This window comes from Denticeps clupeoides, chromosome 12 (assembly GCF_900700375.1).
Source record: "Denticeps clupeoides chromosome 12, fDenClu1.1, whole genome shotgun sequence".
Lineage (NCBI taxonomy): Eukaryota > Metazoa > Chordata > Actinopteri > Clupeiformes > Denticipitidae > Denticeps > Denticeps clupeoides.
This window is the reverse complement of record NC_041718.1, coordinates 9,192,427-9,211,912: the sequence shown is the minus strand read 5'-3', so window position 1 is coordinate 9,211,912 and position 19,486 is coordinate 9,192,427. Positions and strand designations below refer to the sequence as shown.

Here is a 19,486-nt window from a genome sequence, read left to right as displayed (position 1 = left end):
CAGCCAATGAGACGAGAGTGGGTGACGCACCGTAACCCCGCCCCGCCCCGCCCAGCAATGTACACTTTGTTGCCAGTTCGGCTTCTTTTCATTTGTGGTTATTTTTATTTTATTTTTTTATAATTTCAGAGTTATTCAAGTGACTGTTGTTTATTCTGTACAAGAACATGCAAAATCTTAAAACTTAAAACAACTTCCCTCCCCACTCTGTCAGTAATTATGATCACTACAGTTGCTGATATTCAGTGTTGGACAATTTACACAAGCAAGTGAATTACCCTTTTTAAATAAATGCCCATGGAAAAATATTATTCCAGTAAAATAAGTCCTCCATATAAACTGCCAAAATCAAAAGCTCCAGCAGGCAGAACCCTGCTTAGCAAATTATCTGAGTATATCTGAGCATCAAAGGTACAGTTATTTATCTGGACTTTAATGTCTCGTTATCAATTAACAGAACTGCTTAATTAACTGAAAAAGTTTTACTCTTTGCACCCCAATATTTGTGTCATTGATTAATCCCTGATTGTTGAATGACAAAACAGAGATATGGAGATTGGTGAATGACAAAATGAGAACATGCATACACCTCATTCATACACCCTGCTCATTGCCTCCACCCCCAACCCCAGCATCCAGTACACATCCAGCACACGGCTCCAGCCTCAGGAAGGAACTGAGGAGGAATGAAGCCAAACATGCAGCAGATCCAGATGGCATCAGCTGGGGAGCGTTCCACAGCTCTGGAAAAACTGCACGACCCAAGGACCTCAATAGCTACAGGTCGGTGGCTCTGACATCCCACCTGATGAAGACCCTAGAGCGGATGGTCCTGGCTCAGCTTCGGCCCCTGGTGAGCTCATCACTGGACCCACTTTGTTTGCCAGCCAGCCTGGGAAACTGTGAATCATGTTCTTTGATTTCTCCCCTGCCTTCAACACCATCCTTCCCAAAATCCTGAGGGACAAGCTGGAGTACACATGAGTGAATCATCCCCTCACAACATGGATCCTCACCAACCAACCAGAGAACTCAGGGCTTTGTGTCGGACAGGGTGGTCTGCAGTCACAGGGAACAGTTCTGGCACCGTTCCTCTTCAACATCTACTCTGCAGACACTACACTTCACTTACAACTCCACCAACTGCTCCCTATAGAAGTTTCATGATGACTCTGCAGTAGTCGGCCTTACAGTTACAGTTTACAACATGCATGGGGACAAAAGTACAGAGAACTTTGTGGACTGGTGCCAGCAGATCAACACTGGAAAGACCAAGGAGCTGGTGGTAGACATCCACAGGCACAAACATACTCCACTGCAACCTGAAAAAATATTGGAGGGAGATACTCCACTGAAAAATATTGGAGGGAGATATTTCAAACCCTTTCTTCTGTCCTCAAACAGCGTACTTTGATTTTTGGCATCAGTGATGATGCATGTCTGACCCCGGTAAAACGTCGGGACAGTATCTTTTGCTTCCCTTTTAGCCAGACGTGCAGTCTTACTCAGATGGAAAGGTGCTGCTCTTCCCAACCATGCTCAATGGATGAGGGACCTTACGTCCTGTCTAAGTCTCGAAACGATACGCTACTCAACTAGTGATACCAAAAAAGAATTTCACAAGGTGTGGGGGGCGTTCCTGGAGTATTTTACAAGCCTTCAGTCTCAGAATCTGACTATTAGTATTACCCAGTAAAGTTCCAGAAACAATAACATCGTCTTGTTCTTTTTAATTAATCAATCTGGCATGAGGATGGGGTTATTATTATGTGGAAAGGTTGTTGGGTTTAGAATTGCACACGTTATTATAATTATTGTTCTTCTAAAATGACTAAATTTCCCTTTTTCCTATAATACTCTACTGCAATGTTAACCGATCTTTGTATGTATCTCTTACAGAATTGATTTACTTAGTGAGATCTTTTTATATTGTGTTCATTGTATTTTTTTCCACTTTCTGCAGTGACGACGTAAAATTCCCACTTGCGGGACTAATAAAGGATCATCTTATCTTCTGTCCCCAAAACGTCCCCCCGTTGTACTGTCCCTTTAATGCGGACAGCCCGCCCCACAGCCTGCGGAAACAATGCGCGTTCCGAAGTCAATCAACAGCGACCCGGAGCCGGACTCTCAGGCGCAGCGTCGGCCATGGACAACGCGCGGCTCCTGCACTCGCACGGCGCCGAGGACGTCGCCACGTCCTCCAGCTTCCGGCGCTTCAGGATCGAGCACTTCCACCTGGAGCTCGACGTCGACTTCGAGGCGAGGGTCCTGCGCTGCGCCGAGACGCTGCGGGCGCGGTGCACCGAGGACGCGCAGAGCGAGCTGCGCCTGGACGCGCACCCGTCCCTGCGGCTGCAGGAGGTGTCGTTCGCCCGCGCCGACGGGGACGGGGACGGCGACTGGAGGAGCGCGGAGTTCTTCTCGCGAGACTTCGCCAAGTACGGGAACACGCTGGTCGTGAAGTTCGCCGCGCCGTGGAACGCCGACGACGAGTTCCGTCTGCGGGTCAAGTACACCGCTTCTGACGGACCCGGGGTAAGGAGCGCCGGGCAAAGCCCCCCTGGACCGGAACATCCGCCAACTAAATAACATGCACTTTACCAGAGCAGCAGGTTTCACTTCCTCACTTGTCTCACTTTTAAAAAGAAGTGTGTTTCTGGGTACAAATAACTTTAACTTTATAATTGTTTCATTCATTTGAATATTTCGTTAATGACGAGAAATGTGTCACTTGCTATGTCAGAATGATTATATTAAGAGTGTGGAGTTATTGATATTATTATTGTTTTTGATCATTTTGCATCCTAAAAAACTACTGTTTTAGTTCGAGATTGGTGTCTAGTACTTGGACGTGAACTTGGCACAACCGGAGATTGACGTCTGGTGGTAAGAAGTCGGGAACGCTCCTTTCTTGCTTTAATATGCCGGGCGTCTCTGTTAGATGTCTTGGCTGGACCCTGCTCAGACTGCTGGGAAGAGAACGCCGTTCCTCTACTCCTCGGGCTTCCCGGTCCTGAACAGGAGTCTGTTCCCCGGCTTCCATACGCCAATGACAAAGAGCCCTTACTCTGCCGCGGTGAAGGTAAAGTGTGCGCCACCCTCACCCTTTTCCTGCTGTACCTGACCAGGTGTGCTGGCTGGATCCGGAGCAGACGGCCGGGAAGCTCAAGCCCTATGTCTTTACTCAAGGCCAGGCTGTGCTTAACCGGTCCTTATTTCCCTGCTTTGACACCCCGGCCGTCAAGAGTACCTATTCGGCATCAGTGAAGGTGAGACCCGCCGTCCGGTCTCCAAGCCAGGACCTGGGGACGTCACAGTTGTCGAGGCCGCTTTAATCCCATATGAGACTTTTCACTGCCGATTGTCATTTCGTCACAAACTCTGTCTTGAGGACCTATTGCGCCCCCTCCAAAGTAATCAGTAACGTATGAACTTGCTCTCTGCCCCGCCCAGGTGCCTGATGGATTTACAGCGGTAATGAGTGCCAGCAAGTGGGAGCACAGGAAGGCAGATAACACCTTTCTTTTCACCATGGAGCAGCCAATCCCCTCCTACCTGGTGGCTCTGGCTGTTGGGGATTTGGTCTCTGCGGAGGTGGGGCCAAGGTAAAGGCTTTTGAATTCGAAAATGGCTTTTATTGTGATCTTGTGAATTTCCCCGGCCTGATTAATTAAATTGCATCCACAGTACTGACAGAGAAGCAGTCAAGTACCTCAGGCTTCTCTCAATTTCTTTTATTATGCGCCAAAAAAGCCAAATTTGCCCAAATTTTGCATCTGTCTTTTGCAATGCCACTTTCTACCTGCTTTTGTGCATGTGAATATTGGCTACTATTAACGTTATTTCATAACCTTGACAATGTTGCGTTGTAGAACGCGCGTTTGGACCGAACCCTGTCTGCTGGAGGCAGCCAAAACAGAATATGATGGGGTGATTGAAGAGTTCCTTGCTGTTGGAGAGAAGTTGTTTGGACCGTATGTCTGGGGAAGGTAAGCTGTACTGAGTTTCTACCGCCATGTCAGTATTATTTCAGTATTATTGCCAGTTGTATGCTTTCACACTCCATGACACGAATCGTCTCTGTTAAGGTATGACGTGTTGTTCATGCCACCATCATTCCCCTTTGGCGGTATGGAGAACCCCTGCCTCACTTTTGTCACCCCCTGTCTGCTCGCTGGAGACCGGTCGCTGGCAGATGTGATTGTGCATGAGATCTGTCACAGCTGGTTTGGCAACTTGGTGACAAACGCCAACTGGGGAGATTTCTGGCTCAACGAGGGCTTCACCATGTATGCGCAGCGCCGCATATGTAGAGAGCTTTATGGTGAGTTTTGCCTTTATATGCCTACATACCAGACATTTTGGTGGGAAATCCTGGTTTCCGAAGACATTTTCATTTATTTTTTTTAAGACACTGTTTGTTTTGCAGGTGAAGCCTACAGCTGCCTAGAAGCAGCCACGGGTCGAGCACTTCTGAGGCAGCATATGGACAACACCGGCGAAGATCACCCTCTCAACAAGCTCCGCGTAAAGATTGAGCCAGGTCAGTCTCCCAATGATGGTCCGTTTTAAAATTGGAATGAAATGATGAACTATATTGCAATCACTAACAAAATTAATAAACGTGCAAAACAGGAGTGGACCCTGATGACACCTACAATGAGACGCCGTATGAAAAGGGGTTCTGCTTTGTGTCCTACCTGGCTCATCTCGTAGGAGATCAGAGCCGCTTTGATGCGTTCCTTAAGGTGAATGTTGTTTTAATATACACATCATGTGAGAGTTTACCTGTATAACCCTGACACTGTATTTTTGTGTGTGTGTGTTGCAGGCTTACGTGGATAAATTCAAATTTTGCAGTGTGATTGCTGAAGATGCCCTGGAATTCTATCTTGACTATTTCAGTGACCTCAAGACAAAGGGTGTACACAAGATTGAAGGTATAGCGTGTACAGGTTTGAACCAGGCATAATTATTCATTTGTCTGCCTCGAACATGCGTGTTTCTGTCCTGTGGCTTTTTGAGGAAACATTTTCAGCTGTTTCATCTTTCATTTTAGGACTGGACTTTGATAGCTGGTTAAATGTCCCTGGTTGGCCACGCTACCTTCCTGACCTGTCGGCTGGACAGAGTCTGATGAAGCCTGCTGACCAGTTGGCACAGTTATGGGCAGAAGAATGCCTGGACATGGAAGCCATTATCAAAACTGATATTGAAAACTGGAAAACATATCAGACTATTTACTTCCTGAACAAGGTCCTTGAGAAATCCCCATTGCCGGAAGGTCAGGAAAATATGTTACTGAAGACTAGAATTTTAACTTCCCTGTTAATAAGATCAATCAAATGCATAGGGTGTTAGCAGCCTAGTGGGTGACATGGTGGCCTATGAACCAGTAGACCACAAGGTTCTCAGTTCAAACCCAGCTCACTACCATTGTGTCCCTGAGCAGGACCCTTAACCCCGAGTGGCAACAGGGGGACTGTCCCTGTAACTACTGATTTGTAGGACGTAAATGCAAACATTTCAGACATATTTCTTTTTTTTTAAAGGTAACATTAAGAAGTTATCACTACATTATCCCCACATTGTGGAATCCAACAACGCAGAGCTACGGCTACGTTGGGCCCAAATCGTTGCCAGTAACCAGTACCAACCAGGATATAATCATATTCGCAGTTTCCTGAACTGCCAGGTGAGAAAAGTAGATGTACTGTCACTTCCTTCTGGTCAGTCTGAAGCACCGTCTGCACACATGTATGACGTACAAATATGTGAGATTTTTTTAAAACTCCGTTTACCACAGGGCAAGCAGAAATACACACTTCCTGTTTACCGTGCTCTGTGGAACGGCCCGGACGAGACGAGAGCCCTCGCCACAGAAATCTTCTCAGGCACAGCTCATCAGCTTCATGTCAACGTTCGGAATTATGTAAAGAAGATCCTTTCCTGATCAGCAATGAAAATGTGTCCTCCTAGGAATAAAGGAATACATGGATGTAATTGTATACGTTTTGTTCGCTTTGATAAACACACAATTATTATGCGGGTCATAGGGTTTTCAGGGGAATGATTTGTATGATTTAAAAAAAAATAAAAGAAAAATTTCGGTAAACGTGCATATTTGTTTTTGCCTCTTGCTTTTGGGGGTTCTGGGGCGTGTGTCTGAATGCGCGCTTCTTGCGCAGCCGTGATCGTCGGCGACGCAGTCTGACGTCACGGAGCCGGGGGCGTGACTCGCCACGAGCGGATAGCGGCTAATCCGGCCGCTGGAGGAGCCCGGTCCGCGATGAGCCAAGTCATGGTAGGCTGCTGTCCGGGAAGGGCTCCTCGGGGCCCGACTTTTTTTCTCAAAAAAAAGTTCCCCGTCGCGGAAACTAGTTCGCGGTGGCGCGCTTGCGCCGCGTCTACCGGGTGAAGTTAGTAACGTAACTCGGTGCGGTTGCCTGCTAGCTGTTTACAATATTTCTCGATATCGAAAACCAAAGTCTGGTCGCAATGACAACGCTGCGTCACAATACAGCAATGCAAACACAAGAGTTTAAAAACTGGGGAAGAAATGTCCTTTTAAGTCCACGTTTGGACGTTTGAATTCAAGGTGCTGACATCATTTGTTGAGGCGACGCGTCTCACAAAACGGCAAAAGCACGATTTCTGCGTGCGAGACGACCATTTAAGGGAGTGAAATTTTGAATAATTGCTCCAGGCGGGAGATGATAGGTTTGGTGAAGTTGCAGTGCGAGTCCCTTTTTGAGGGGTGCAGCCGAACCAGAGTAGAAATGCGGCTGCGTGGGACCAAGCAGACACGCCTCAGTCTCTTTTTCTGCACCCTTGATTTTAGATTAATATTTCAACGAAAGTCCGCCTATCCTAAGATTCTGTCATGACAACTATCATTATGTTCTCCAACAGTTGTTGGACTTTGATGACTTAATTTGCGGATTTATGTGTCTAAATAAATACTTTTTACTGTTTTATAGAAGTAAATAAATAAAATAAAAACAAAATGGAGGTGTGATTGCCTAGTCCCATGTCAGCACAGTCCTAGATTGATTTTGGAGCTTTTTTAATTCTTAAAATAAAATGAAATGTTCAGAAAACCCTCCAAAATGGAGGTGTGTCGCACTAGCCCCATGTAGCAGCACAGTTCTACATTAGGTTTTGAGTCACAGGATAAGCTTTTGGGGAAAAAAAGAGAATATTTTCTTTATAAATATAATGTCAAGGGTAAACTTCACAGTAGCTGGGTGATTTTTGTGTGTATGTGCTCTGTTATGAAGTCCACCGCCGTGGCGGTCTCCGTGGGGGTGGTGGTGCTCACCACAGCCGCCTTCGCCCTCTACTACCTGGGGAGGAAGAAGAAGAAGGTGCCGAAGACGCTCCTCGACCCTGCGGTGAAATATCCACTCAGGCTCATCGACAAGGAGGTGCGGCCGTCTACTGTGGGCTTTATGTGCTATGCAGTAAATTGCTCTCCAGAGGAAAAATGGAGGTTTAGATGCCTACAGTCCACGTTACAGTCCTGGTTTTGAGTCATCCAACCATAGCTTGTCTTTTAGGTGATCAGTCACGACACTCGCAAGTTTCGTTTTGCACTCGTCAGCCCAGAGCATGTTCTCGGCCTGCCTGTCGGTGAGTACATGATTATCATAACCATCTTGTTTTGTTTTTTTACTTGGTCCGACTTTCTCATTGTCTTCCTTTAGGAAAGCATGTTTACCTCTCCGCTCGAATCGACGGTAATCTTGTGGTCCGCCCGTATACCCCAGTCTCCAGCGATGATGACAAAGGCTTTGTTGACCTAGTTGTGAAGGTATGTAGCAGAAAATATCACATTTTTGCACATGAACATTTTTAACCTCTTTTTGAGGTGTTCTGAAATTTAAAATGCCTTGTCTGGTGAACAGATTTACTTTAAGAATGTCCACCCCAAGTTTCCTGAGGGAGGTAAGATGTCCCAGTACCTTGAGAGTATGCAGGTGGGAGACATGATCGACTTCAGGGGACCAGGAGGGCTGCTGGAGTATGCGGGTGAAGGTTTGTGTCTGTGGTACCGAGCGCATGCATGCAAAACATATTAAGCCTTAAGATGTCCTAGAGACATTTCAAGCCATTTTGGCTGTGTTGAATGAATATGGGTCTTATTTGCGCTCTCTCTCTCTCTCTCTCTCTCTCTCTCTCTCTCTCTCTATATATATATATATATATATAAAATTCATTGTTGTTCAATATAGCTAATTTGATCCTAATGACAAAAAATGTCCCACTGAATACCATTGTAAAAAAGTGTTTGTAACCCTTAATGTGTTCCTTTATTTTAAGCCCTCATTATGGACTACTTGCTTTCAATTATACATTTTTATATTTGTCCACAAGATGGCCTTACTTTTCCCTTTCTCAACCCATGCAATCATAAAGTGCCTTCCTAATTAAATGTTTAACGTGTATCAGTATCAATGTTAGATTGATGGTATGTGTGAGAAGTTTCCAACGTATAATAATAATCAAATACGTATTGAAAGTGAAGCGATTGTCACACGTGATACACAGCACACAGTGCACACAGTGAAATTTGTCCTCTGCATTTAACCCATCACCCTGAGTGAGCAGCCATGACAGCCGCCCGGGGAGCAGTGTGTGGGGACGGTGCTTTGCTCAGTGGCACCTCAGTGGTACCTTGGCAGATCGGGATTCGAACCAGCAACCTTCTGATTACGGGGCCGCTTCCTTAACCACTAGGCCACCACTGCCCCCTGTTCCACTGCACCACTGTTCCTGTAATGTAAACCATCTGGGATTTATGTAACTGCACTGGCCTTTAAACAGTTTAAAAACTCCAAAAATGATTCATTTTTGAATATATAGGTTTCAGGCTGAAGTAGTTCTAAAAGACTGACTTAATATATATTATATATATATATATATATATATATATATATATATATATATATATATATATATATATATACACACACACACACACACACACACACACACACACACACACACACACACACACACACACACACATATGACACAAATACTGGTTTTGAAACAGTTTGTTGCTTCAGTGTTTTTAGATCTTTTTGTCATTCGTTTCTGTGGTGTATTATAACTTCAAGCATTATTTTATGTTTTAAATGCTTTTATTGACAATTACATCAAGTTTATGGAAAGAGTACATTTTTGCAGTGTTGGCCATTTTTTTCCAAGACCTCTGTAATTCGGCCTGTCATGCTGTGATCAATTCTGGTTCGCTAGGACCCCCAACTATGAATACAATCTTTTTATTTACTCTGTTGTGGTTTCTATACATAAGTAAGACAATAAGAAGGTTACAAGTTAATCTAAATATTCTTTAAAGAGGAAGGTCTTGAGCTGCCATTTGAAAGTACTCAGTGACTGAGCTGTTCTGACCTCAGGGAGAAGTTCATTTCACCACCGAGGGGCCAAGACAGAGAAGAGTCTAGATTAGTGTCTTCCTTTTACGTTCAGAAATGGAGGGACCAGGCGAGCAGTACTGGAGGCTCGGAGTATGCGAGGTGTAATAAGAGCTGTGAGGTATGTTTGTCTTTGTAGGCACAGCATCAGTATTTTGAATCTGATGCGTGCAGCTACTGGGAGCCAGTGGAGGGAAGATAGCAGAGGGGTGCTTGGAGTTTGTCAGAATTGATGGATTTTTGTTTGTCCAACCACCTCTTGAGGATTGACCACAAGGTCCGGGGAGTTTCCTGGCAATGGACCCAAAAATTCAATATCTTGTTTCCTGAGCCACTTAGTTGTCACTTTGGCCTTATGGCACGGTTCTCCATCATGCTGGAAAAAGAAATTGTTCTTCGCCAAACCGTTCTTGGATGGTTGGGAGAAGTTGCTGTTGGAGGATGTTTTGGTACCATTCTTTATTCATGGCTGTGTGTTCTTGGGCAAAATGTGTGGATGAGAAGCAGCCCCACACACGATTGGTCTCAGGATGCTTTACTGTTGGCACAAGGCAGGACAGACTGTAGCGCTCAGCTTTTCTTCTCCAGACAATGAATTTTACAGATGCCCCAAACAATTGGAAAATGACTTTCCCCCAGTCCTCAGTAGTCCCATCCCTGTATTTTTTGTAGAACATCAGTCTGTCCTTCATGTTTTTCTTGGAGAGAAATATGTATTGTTACGTATTTCGTATTTCTATGCATATTTCTATACGTATTTCTATACGTAGTGGCTTCTTTGATACCCTTCTTGACACCAGGCCATGCTCCAAAATTGTTTGCCTCACTGTGATGTGATTGTTATTGTGATACACAGCACAGCACACGGTGCCACAACGAAATGCGTCCTCTGCTTTTAACCATGGTGAGCAGTGGGCAGCCATGACAGGTGCCCAGGGAGCAGTGTGTGCGGACTGTGCTTTGCTCAGTGGCACCTTGGCAGATTGGCAGGCCACCACTGCCCCTGTGGGTGCAGATGCACTCACACCTGCCAGCTGCCATTCTTAAGCAAGTTCTGCACAGGGGGAACCTTTTAAAACATCCAGTCTGCTATTCTAACTCAATTATGGCAGTGGTGTCCTAGCGGGTAAGAAAACGGACCCAAAAGGTTGCTGGTTTGAATTCCGATTCCGCAAGGTGCCACTGAGGTGCCCCTGAACAAAGCACCGTCCCCACACACTGCTCCCGGGTGCCTGTCATGGCTGCCCACTGCTCACCAAGGGTGATGGTTAAAAGCAGAAGACACATTTTGTTGTATCACAGTGTGCTGTGTTGCAGTGTATCACAATCACTTCACTTTTCAGTCAGCATGACAGAATGATCTCCAGCCTTGTCAACATTCTCACTTGTGTTAACGAGTGGATCACTGCAATGATCTCAGCAGGTCCTTTTGTGGCAGGGTGAAATGCAGTGGGATTGAGTTCATTTTCATGGCAAAGAGGGACTTTACAATTCATCTGATCACCCTTCATACCGTTCTGGAGTAAATGCAAATTGGCATAATAAAAACGGAAGCAGCAAACTTTGTGAAAAACAGTAATTGTGTCGTTCCCTAAACTTTTGTCCACGACTGTATATTAAATGATCTTGTACGTGTTAATTATGACTTAGCGTTGTTCTTATGTTGGGTCTTTGTCATTTGACCAGGACGGTTTGCTGTGCAGCCAGATAAGAAGACCCCTGCCGAAATGAAAGCTGCCAGTTCTTTGGGGTTAATTGCTGGGGGCACAGGTGATATTTCATTCCATCCAGTTTCATGTATTCACAACCACTTGCATTATACTTCAGACAGATCGTCCTTTTTTTAGTCAGTCTTCTCAACTTGCAACTTCCCCCGCCATGTAGGCATCACTCCAATGCTGCAGCTAGTGCGTGGCGTAATGAAGAACCCCAGTGACAAGACTAAATGCTCCCTGCTGTTTGCCAACCAGGTGTGTGTCCCTCTGCCAATGGTCACCTACCTGTAGTTAGGTGGCCTGTGGGTGGCCATGTCGGAGATCAATGCAGTGGGCAAATGTGACCGTGGGTCTGTTTCTACTTTTATGTGCCGTGTCTGGTGGTTTTGGTCAGACTGAAAAGGACATCTTGCTGCGGGATGAGCTGGAGGAGATTCAGGCCAGACATCCCGACCGCTTCAAACTGTGGTTCACTGTTGACCGCGCTCCAGACGGTAAAGGTTTAAACACCGTTCAGAAAGCAGAGCATAAAACTGAAATGCATATACATATGCACAGATATTTATTGTGTAATGTACCTGACGTCGATATGTTCATAATCTTCTTGACAGGCTGGGAGTACAGTGAGGGTTTCATCAATGCTGACATGATCCAGGAGCATCTTCCACCCCCAAGTGATGACTGCTTGGTGCTAATGTGTGGCCCACCACCCATGATCCAGTTTGCTTGCAACCCAAACCTGGACAAGCTTGGTTACAGACAAAGCCAGCGCTTCACCTACTAGCCTTTTTGGTCACTACAATGTGGGCCCTGTACTGGGAGCAAGTGTCCAAAGATGAAGCAATTCAGCTTTAATTCCAGTGTATCAAATACACTTGGGCCCTTGCACACACTTTCCAGGCCAAAACAATTTAAATCTGCTTAAAATGTAAAATACTACCGTGCTTTTATTGTAACATTGTGCTGAAAATGCCTTGTCCACTGTGAGTTACAAACACAATATCGTGGCCTTTGTCTGGATGTAGTCAGACATTATTCCTTTTTGGCTTAGAGTAAAATGGACTATCTTTATTTGCATGTTGCGGTTGCCACACACCCGTTGTTGCATGGTGCACTATTATAGGTCTTATTAAACATTCATGGGTTAAGCTTTCATTGGTTATGTTTACTTTTGATTACTTACCTGACCACCATACGCTTAAATTAATGAGATTATAAGAGATAATTTAAAATGAGTGGTTAGCCTAGTGGTTAACACACTCGCCTATGAACCAGAAGACCCAGGTTCAAACCCTACCTATTACCGTTGTGTCCCTGAGCAAGACACTCCAGGGGGGAGCTGTCCCTGTAACTACTGATTGTAAGTCGCTCTGGATAAGGGCGTCTGATAAATGCTGTAAATGTAATTTAAAATAATGTTGATGTGTAATATCCTGTTTGGGATATTTTAAAGCTGAAATCACCGGCCACGTGCACTGCACTCACTGGAGTACACCATGGAGGAGGGCTGTGTTTTAGACTGGCCCTGTTAGAACGTGTAATGGTAATGCCTAAAAATGGTTGACAGTGACTGGTTACACTGGTGTGGGGCATTTTAATCAGTCTCCAGTGCCCCCCGTCCCCTTTTGCTCATAAGGATTAGGGATTATGGAGGATTGGAGAGACTCGGGAGCACTCCACGCTGGAGTAAATGAAGGGGATTTGGTGGAACGTGCCCACGTGCCGTGAAAATGTGACTCGTTTGCCACGGAACAGCTGCACGGCCTGGCCGCTGGCGGTCATGCGCCTGTCGACCATCGGGTGGCGCCGTTGCGCGTTCGTGTCGAAATTCGCCGCCCGCCATAGACTTTTGCTCGCCACTGGTGGTGTTTTCTTTTTTTTTTGCGACTCTTCGGCTCGTGTTTTTTTTTTCTTCTGGCATTTTTGGGGGGGACGCGTTAAAGGCAATACGTTTTAGCATCGCTATCCGGAGGTGCAGGTAACCAGCGCGTTCGCTTTCATATCAAACACCGTACGGGTTGGTTGGGGGTGGGGGAGAGAACGCTGTTGCAACAAGCTCGATATCGGCCGCTTTGTCGCTGGGTTGCCATCGATACGCCAGTTTAGCTTAGCTTTAGCTAAAGTGGCTAGTCGAGCTAACGCTAGCGGCACGGCTAGATAGTTAGTTACCCGTCCAGGGATGTCAGGCATCATTTTTACAATCATGCGGTCGACTGTTTCTGTGTATAGACGACGACGACGTGCCAACACGAGACATTTTGTCTTTTTAGATTTACCTCATTTATAATTTTTTTTATTGTTTTTTGCTCTGGCAACCGGCCCGTATTAAAAAGCTTAATCTCAGTCGCATTGGACCTTAATTCCGACAGTCTACAGTACAAACTACAGTAGCTGTTCTTGTGAAGTTAAATGAGCGCCGCTGGCGAGCAAGTGTCGTTTTCGTGCTGTAATTGTGGTATTAAGTGAGGCCATAGAGGCCAAATATGCCTTTGGGTGTATGTGTTGCTCACTCGCTTTGTCACAGGTAAGTATAACAATCGCAGAGCAGCAATGCGTGTAATAATAGAACGTTTTTTAATAATCAATTTAGTTGCCAGGAACTCTGAATGCTGCGTGGTAGAACTAGGACTAAAGAGAGACATTTGTTAAATAATAAAGGGGGGGGGGTGCTATTCAAGCTGTTACGTTCGGCTTGCTTTTTGTAGATCCTATTTAAATGGTTCCAGTCAAATTTGTTTGGTGGATGAAAGGTTTATAATCACATTTATGTGCTAATTCACTAACCCCTCTGAAGACACTTTGGGAGGAGGATTTGGGATCATGGATCATCTATTTGCGCTAGACTTGGCCTCATACAGTTTAAAATCTTACACCGTTCATATTACGCTAAGGTGCTATGTCGCAAATCTACGTCAGTCCATTGTGTGACAGATGTCAGCAGACCTTGGCCAATATTATCCATATCCCTTTTTACACCAGTACTGGACTGAAATATTTGACATGTCAGAATTTGTGGGGAAAAGAGCAGAGCCCAACCCACTTGGGGCATTGTTATGGGGTTTCTCCTCACCTCCTTCATTGTCTGCCCATCAAAGGGACGTGCTTGCCTTTTCTACCTTACTGGCGAGAAGATTAATTATGACAGACTGGGAATCCTCTAAACCTCCCAGCCAAATTCACTGGATACGAGATATTCTTTGTTTTGATGAACTGGAAAGGATAAGACTTTCACTTGGGGGTTCCCTTAAGACAGATTTTGGGTCCTTTTCTTGAGCTGGTTAAGAATAAGAATTTCTCTTCTTTTTCTGGGTGATGCAGTTCATGTCTTCGTGGAGCTGTGCAGTGGTGGTTCCAGAATTTATATTTATTTTTGTATAGGTTGATTGTGGGGGGGCGATTGTAGGCTGCTGTTTGTTTATTTTTTGGTGTAGTATATGTATTTTTCTTTTGTTTTGGTTTTTATTTATTTTTTTGTTTCATTTCCTCTTTATTGGGGTCTAGATTAGGAATTGTTTGAGCTGTTTTCTTTTGTAACCTCTTGAGAATATTGTTATTGCTCATGCTCTAATTCCAATAAGCAAAGTAAAAAATAAATAAATAAAATTGTTTGGTGGAAAAATAGGCGAGGCCAGATGGCTGTGGAGTGACCAGATGTTCTTTTCTGTGTTACAGAAAACGTTTTGCGTGAAGGCTTTTTCGTCACACCGGCCTGTTAAAGGAACTGGGGTCCCACGTTTCAGCTGTAGACAAATACTGAGCACCAGTCACTGGGCAGTCTACCTATGTCAGTCCGAAACGGGTCTGCCAGCGATGCAGACTGCCGGATCTCAGAGGAATGCCACATCCCGGCTGACGTGGAGCTGATGGAGCTGGGTCCTCTTCTGCCAGACCCCGATAAGCCTTTGGGGGCTGCCAGACTCTGTCCAGAGGTGAGCCTTTCAGTGGACATTTTCATCTGTATCAGTATCATGTTTATTGGCAAAGCTACACCATACAATACAATATATATAGTATGAGTTGATATTTAGCAACATTTGCATCTGTAGCTTTAGCGTTTAGTTGCCACATAATTCACTAATAAAGAGAATGGATGATTGATGAATAGTTAATCTGGTGCCATTTGTTCACAGGGGGCCACTAACCTTATAGATGATGAAGAAGAGGAGGATGATGATGTTGGGGAAGTTTTGACCCTGCCTCTGCAAGCACATCATGCTATGGAGAAGATGGAAGAGTTTGTGCACAAGGTTGGAAAATAGGAGGCGTTTGTGAGAGGGAGTACAGTAGAATATGCTGACAAATGACATTCCTTCACTTCCAGGTTTGGGAAGGGCGCTGGAGGGTTATACCCTTCCATGTCTTGCCGGAGTGGCTTAAGGACAATGACTACCTCCTACATGGACATAGACCACCGATGCCCTCTTTCCGCGCCTGTTTTGGCAGCATTTTCAGGATCCACACAGAGACAGGGAACATCTGGACCCACCTACTTGGTGAGGAACAAGTTGTGGGTTATGTTCTGTTTGTTATATTTCTATATGTTCTGAATATAACCCCAGAATGCTTGTTCTTACTTGAAGGACTCATCTTGTTTCTCTGCCTGGGCACTCTAACCATGCTGCGGCCCAACATGTACTTCATGGCCCCTCTGCAGGAGAAAGTGGTGTTCGGAATGTTCTTCTTGGGTGCTGTGCTCTGCCTGAGCTTCTCCTGGCTTTTTCACACTGTCTACTGCCACTCAGAGAAAGTGTCACGCACATTTTCCAAGTAAGGAAACAATTCACCTCTGTTATTTCTGTTTCGTATGTAATGTAGTAGCTAATAATGATCTCATTGTTCCCTCAGGTTAGACTACTCGGGCATTGCTCTACTGATCATGGGCTCATTTGTACCCTGGCTCTACTACTCATTTTACTGCTCTCCTCAGCCCCGGCTCATCTACCTCACTATAGTCTGTGTGCTGGGCATTGCCGCCATCATTGTTGCCCAATGGGACAGATTCTCTACACCTCGCCACAGGCCAACCAGAGCAGGTGCTGATCAGTTCTGTTAGGAATATACTTCAGTTATGTTTAGGTCTGGATGTTAGTTTAAATTTAAGTAAGAATTTTATTTCTTTTTTTATGTTTAAGTTGTGGTTCTGTTTCCTCCATAAGGTGTGTTCATGGGCCTGGGGCTGAGTGGCATTGTTCCCACAATGCACTTTACCATCGAGGAGGGATTTGTGAAGGCCACTACAGTAGGTCAGATGGGTTGGTTCTATTTGATGGGTGCAATGTACATCACAGGGGCTGGGCTTTATGCCGCCAGGATTCCAGAACGATACTTTCCTGGAAAATGTGACATCTTGGTAAGCCAGTGATCTATGTCTTGTCTTATTGTGGCAGATGTTTTTTTCCCCCAGCTCTGATTAACCTGGCCTCTTACTGGTCTTTCTAGTTTCACTCTCACCAGATTTTCCATGTGTTGGTGGTGGCGGCCGCCTTCATCCATTTCTATGGGGTTTCCAACCTTCAGGAGTTTCGCTATGGGCTGGAAGGAGGCTGCACTGATGACACTTTGCTCTGAAAAGTTGTCAAGACCTCCTTTACTCACTTGGCCTCTCAGAGAAATGTGCTGCTGGGGAAAGTCAAAAATGATCATTTCCTGCTCCTTTTTGATCTTGGTCTGCATTTTATCTAGTCTTAATTGATTTTATGGTAACTTTTTTTTAGGGGAGTGGGGGGGCATAGTACCTAGTTGGCAGTAGTACTTCAAACTAGGTAACGCGATGAAAATAGTTTTTGAGCCTCAAAATCACAAATTTTCTACCCAAAGGGTTTCATACATTAAATGCATTGCAAATACATAATAATTAGGTGGTGTAAGCACTTCATAGTTTTTCTTATATTATTAGCATTTAAGGTAAATGCAGTCTTTGAGGCAACAACTTGCAGGTCCCCACAGGGTGCAGACTATACAGGAAGCCTAGTGGCACAATCAATCAGCTACACATTAATAAAGCAATTCATTTGTTCCCATCAGGTCAAGTTTTTCATCTGTTTGGATACACATCATGTTAATCATTGAACAGTGAAGGTATTCTTTGAAAAATGAAAAATGATTGGGAGCTGCACAAGGATTAAAAAAAGGTCACAGAGGTCAATAAGACCTTCTTGGAGTTTTTATTATCTTGAGCCTTTGCTTCAGGAAGAACCAAGAATTCGATAGGTCAAGTTATTGCACCTTACGAGTCAATGTAACTATTAATAATTTAAATCACTGCATAGGCTTTCATGCAGTATGTGTAAAATTATTCCTTTAGTATTCCTGTGCCTTAGGCCACCGGAAGTAGTTTTTAAATAGATGGGCCAACACTGCAGTCTAGTGAATCTTATTAGGATTTAATATATCCACTTTCTTCCTTACTCCCTATCCAATCACTAGTGAATGTTGACCATCAATACACTTTCTTCAACTGCTGTTTTAAGAGTAGTGTTTGCTCCTTTTTAAAGAATATTATTTTATGTGGCTTTATTACAAAGACTAAAACATTGTGTGTTTTTGTTGTGTTATGTGTAGACAAGTGATAAATCATACATTTCACTGAAATGTAAAAGGTTACAATAAATAAATATTTATGAATGATCAGGCAAAGTCTTATTGGTCATTATGTTTTGTTTTTGTTTCTAAAATATTACATTCCCATTCAGTATCTACATATTCTGTTAGAAGAATTTCCTGTCCATGTGTGAAAGTCTCACCTTTCCCTCTCAATATATTTCTGGCTACCCGTTATGTCACATGTCATAGCGAACATTTTTTATATAGATATACATATTTTTTGTTATATGTGCAGAGCATTTAGTGTACGTACTCAGAGGCTGGAACTATTGTACGCGCTTCTTCGTTTCCAGTCGGAGTTATTTCCGGAACGGTACTGAAGCCAAAACTCTTATTGAAAAGGCAGTCGCGGCGCGTTAGTTCCCCTTTCCTCTTCTTTATATGTGTACTGCGATTAAACGCCTTTGGACGTTGGATTTGTGCTAAAATTGCATTTCGAAACTTGCCAGCAACCTGGCAGTGCAATTTCCGAGTGGTTGTTAACCAAGTGTTTATTAGCTTGACTAGCTAACGTGGCTGGTCCGCCCGTACAGCGGTCTAGCGAGGATTGTTGTGAACGCTAGACAGGTATTCCATGGATAACGAGGACCGCAGCGCTCCCTCCGACGATAGATCGGCGCTTGTGTCTGAAGACGGGAAAAATGCCAAGTCTGTGTTATGCCAGAGGTGCGGATCTAAGGTGCTTTGTCCAGGGATGGCCCAGTTCGCCGAAAAGGAGGTAATGCGCTTTGCGCTAATGTAGCTTTGTTTATTTTTAAAAGAAGAGATTTGTGAACAGAACTTTTGAATCAATTTTTTTTGCGTGATTGATGTGCACGTTTCCATCAGCTTTTCCTGCCTTCCATGCGGAAGAAGACCAGCATCAGTGAACCAGGAGGCACCATGGAGGGGGACACGTTGACGGCGCACTGGCTGGTTGATGACATGTACACGTTTGAGAATGTGGGCTTCACTAAAGATGTGGGCAAAGTGAAGTACCTCATTTGTGCGGACTGTGAAATTGGCCCCATAGGCTGGCACTGTCTAGATGACAAAAAGAGTTTCTATGTTGCGCTGGAGAGGGTCCACCATGCTTGACAGCCACTAGTCTGTTTATTTGCTCAACGTGATCACTTAAGGTCTTCGTGTAAACTGTTTCCACCGTTTATTGCACCCTCTCTGCTAATTATAATCCAGGTGTTTTGTTCGTTTTTGGTGGAACAGGGAATGAATGATGCAGTGCCGGTCCCTGGCCCATCAGGACCGGATTATGAGACCAGTGATGTACACGTTTGTTTCTCTAAGAATGTTTTATTGCTGATTGCAAGGCTGTGTGTCTTCATTTAACACATTGATGGGTATTTGGATTCTTTGTTCTGACCATTAGTTGAACCAAAAATACTCACTGAAATAAATGTCAGACAACACAGTTCTGACGCATCTTAACAACGCATCCTGCAACGTGATTTCTTTTGTGATCAATACCAATATTGTATATTAATGTTTTTACAAATTACTTTTGAAGTACTTAAGTGTTATTTTGAATGTAATAAAATGTTTAAGTCCATGACTTGTGTGGCTCTCTCGCCCAGTGTATCATGAGAATTTTGCAGAAGTGGCAATGGTTTTGGAGCCATGAGAGTAATGGATAGTTATATGGCTGGTCTGTAGTGGCCTAGTGGGTAAGGAAGCGGAACCATCATTGGAAGGTTATGGGTTCAAATCCCAAACCTCTAGGCCACTGAG

The 19,486-nt window shown here is 44.5% G+C and overlaps 4 protein-coding genes across 7 annotated transcripts; all 4 read left to right on the top strand.

Annotated features, from left to right (window-relative positions):
• Positions 1 to 2,077: 2,077 nt before the first annotated feature.
• rnpep (arginyl aminopeptidase (aminopeptidase B)) lies at positions 2,078 to 6,122 on the top strand. Of its 4 annotated transcripts, none has more exons than XM_028997891.1 (11): positions 2,078 to 2,538; positions 3,132 to 3,272; positions 3,457 to 3,608; positions 3,876 to 3,992; positions 4,092 to 4,327; positions 4,433 to 4,546; positions 4,639 to 4,751; positions 4,835 to 4,943; positions 5,063 to 5,287; positions 5,556 to 5,698; positions 5,810 to 6,122. In XM_028997891.1, exons 1-11 carry the CDS (start codon positions 2,149 to 2,151, stop codon positions 5,954 to 5,956), a joined length of 1,887 nt encoding a protein of 628 aa, XP_028853724.1. In that variant the 5' UTR covers positions 2,078 to 2,148; the 3' UTR covers positions 5,957 to 6,122. The 4 variants fall into 4 exon arrangements, with proteins under 4 accessions (XP_028853724.1, XP_028853725.1, XP_028853727.1 ...); XM_028997892.1 differs by lacking the exon at positions 3,132 to 3,272 and adding an exon at positions 2,945 to 3,085; XM_028997894.1 differs by having other exon boundaries at positions 2,396 to 2,615.
• A 95-nt stretch (positions 6,123 to 6,217) lies between these two features.
• cyb5r1 (cytochrome b5 reductase 1) lies at positions 6,218 to 12,313 on the top strand. The gene is made up of 9 exons (XM_028997897.1): positions 6,218 to 6,307; positions 7,284 to 7,430; positions 7,563 to 7,635; positions 7,710 to 7,816; positions 7,911 to 8,040; positions 11,130 to 11,213; positions 11,328 to 11,413; positions 11,553 to 11,652; positions 11,770 to 12,313. Exons 1-9 carry the CDS (start codon positions 6,293 to 6,295, stop codon positions 11,940 to 11,942), a joined length of 915 nt encoding a protein of 304 aa, XP_028853730.1. The 5' UTR covers positions 6,218 to 6,292; the 3' UTR covers positions 11,943 to 12,313.
• A 666-nt stretch (positions 12,314 to 12,979) lies between these two features.
• Positions 12,980 to 17,790, top strand: adipor1a (adiponectin receptor 1a). Its single transcript, XM_028997895.1, has 8 exons — positions 12,980 to 13,136; positions 14,831 to 15,087; positions 15,289 to 15,405; positions 15,480 to 15,651; positions 15,739 to 15,925; positions 16,004 to 16,191; positions 16,315 to 16,508; positions 16,598 to 17,790. The coding sequence occupies exons 2-8, from the start codon at positions 14,941 to 14,943 to the stop codon at positions 16,724 to 16,726; spliced, it is 1,134 nt and encodes a 377-aa protein (XP_028853728.1). The 5' UTR covers positions 12,980 to 13,136; positions 14,831 to 14,940; the 3' UTR covers positions 16,727 to 17,790.
• Positions 17,791 to 18,074: 284 nt separating this feature from the next.
• On the top strand, positions 18,075 to 19,310 carry rabif (RAB interacting factor). The gene is made up of 2 exons (XM_028999175.1): positions 18,075 to 18,479; positions 18,590 to 19,310. Exons 1-2 carry the CDS (start codon positions 18,336 to 18,338, stop codon positions 18,836 to 18,838), a joined length of 393 nt encoding a protein of 130 aa, XP_028855008.1. The 5' UTR covers positions 18,075 to 18,335; the 3' UTR covers positions 18,839 to 19,310.
• Positions 19,311 to 19,486: the final 176 nt, after the last annotated feature.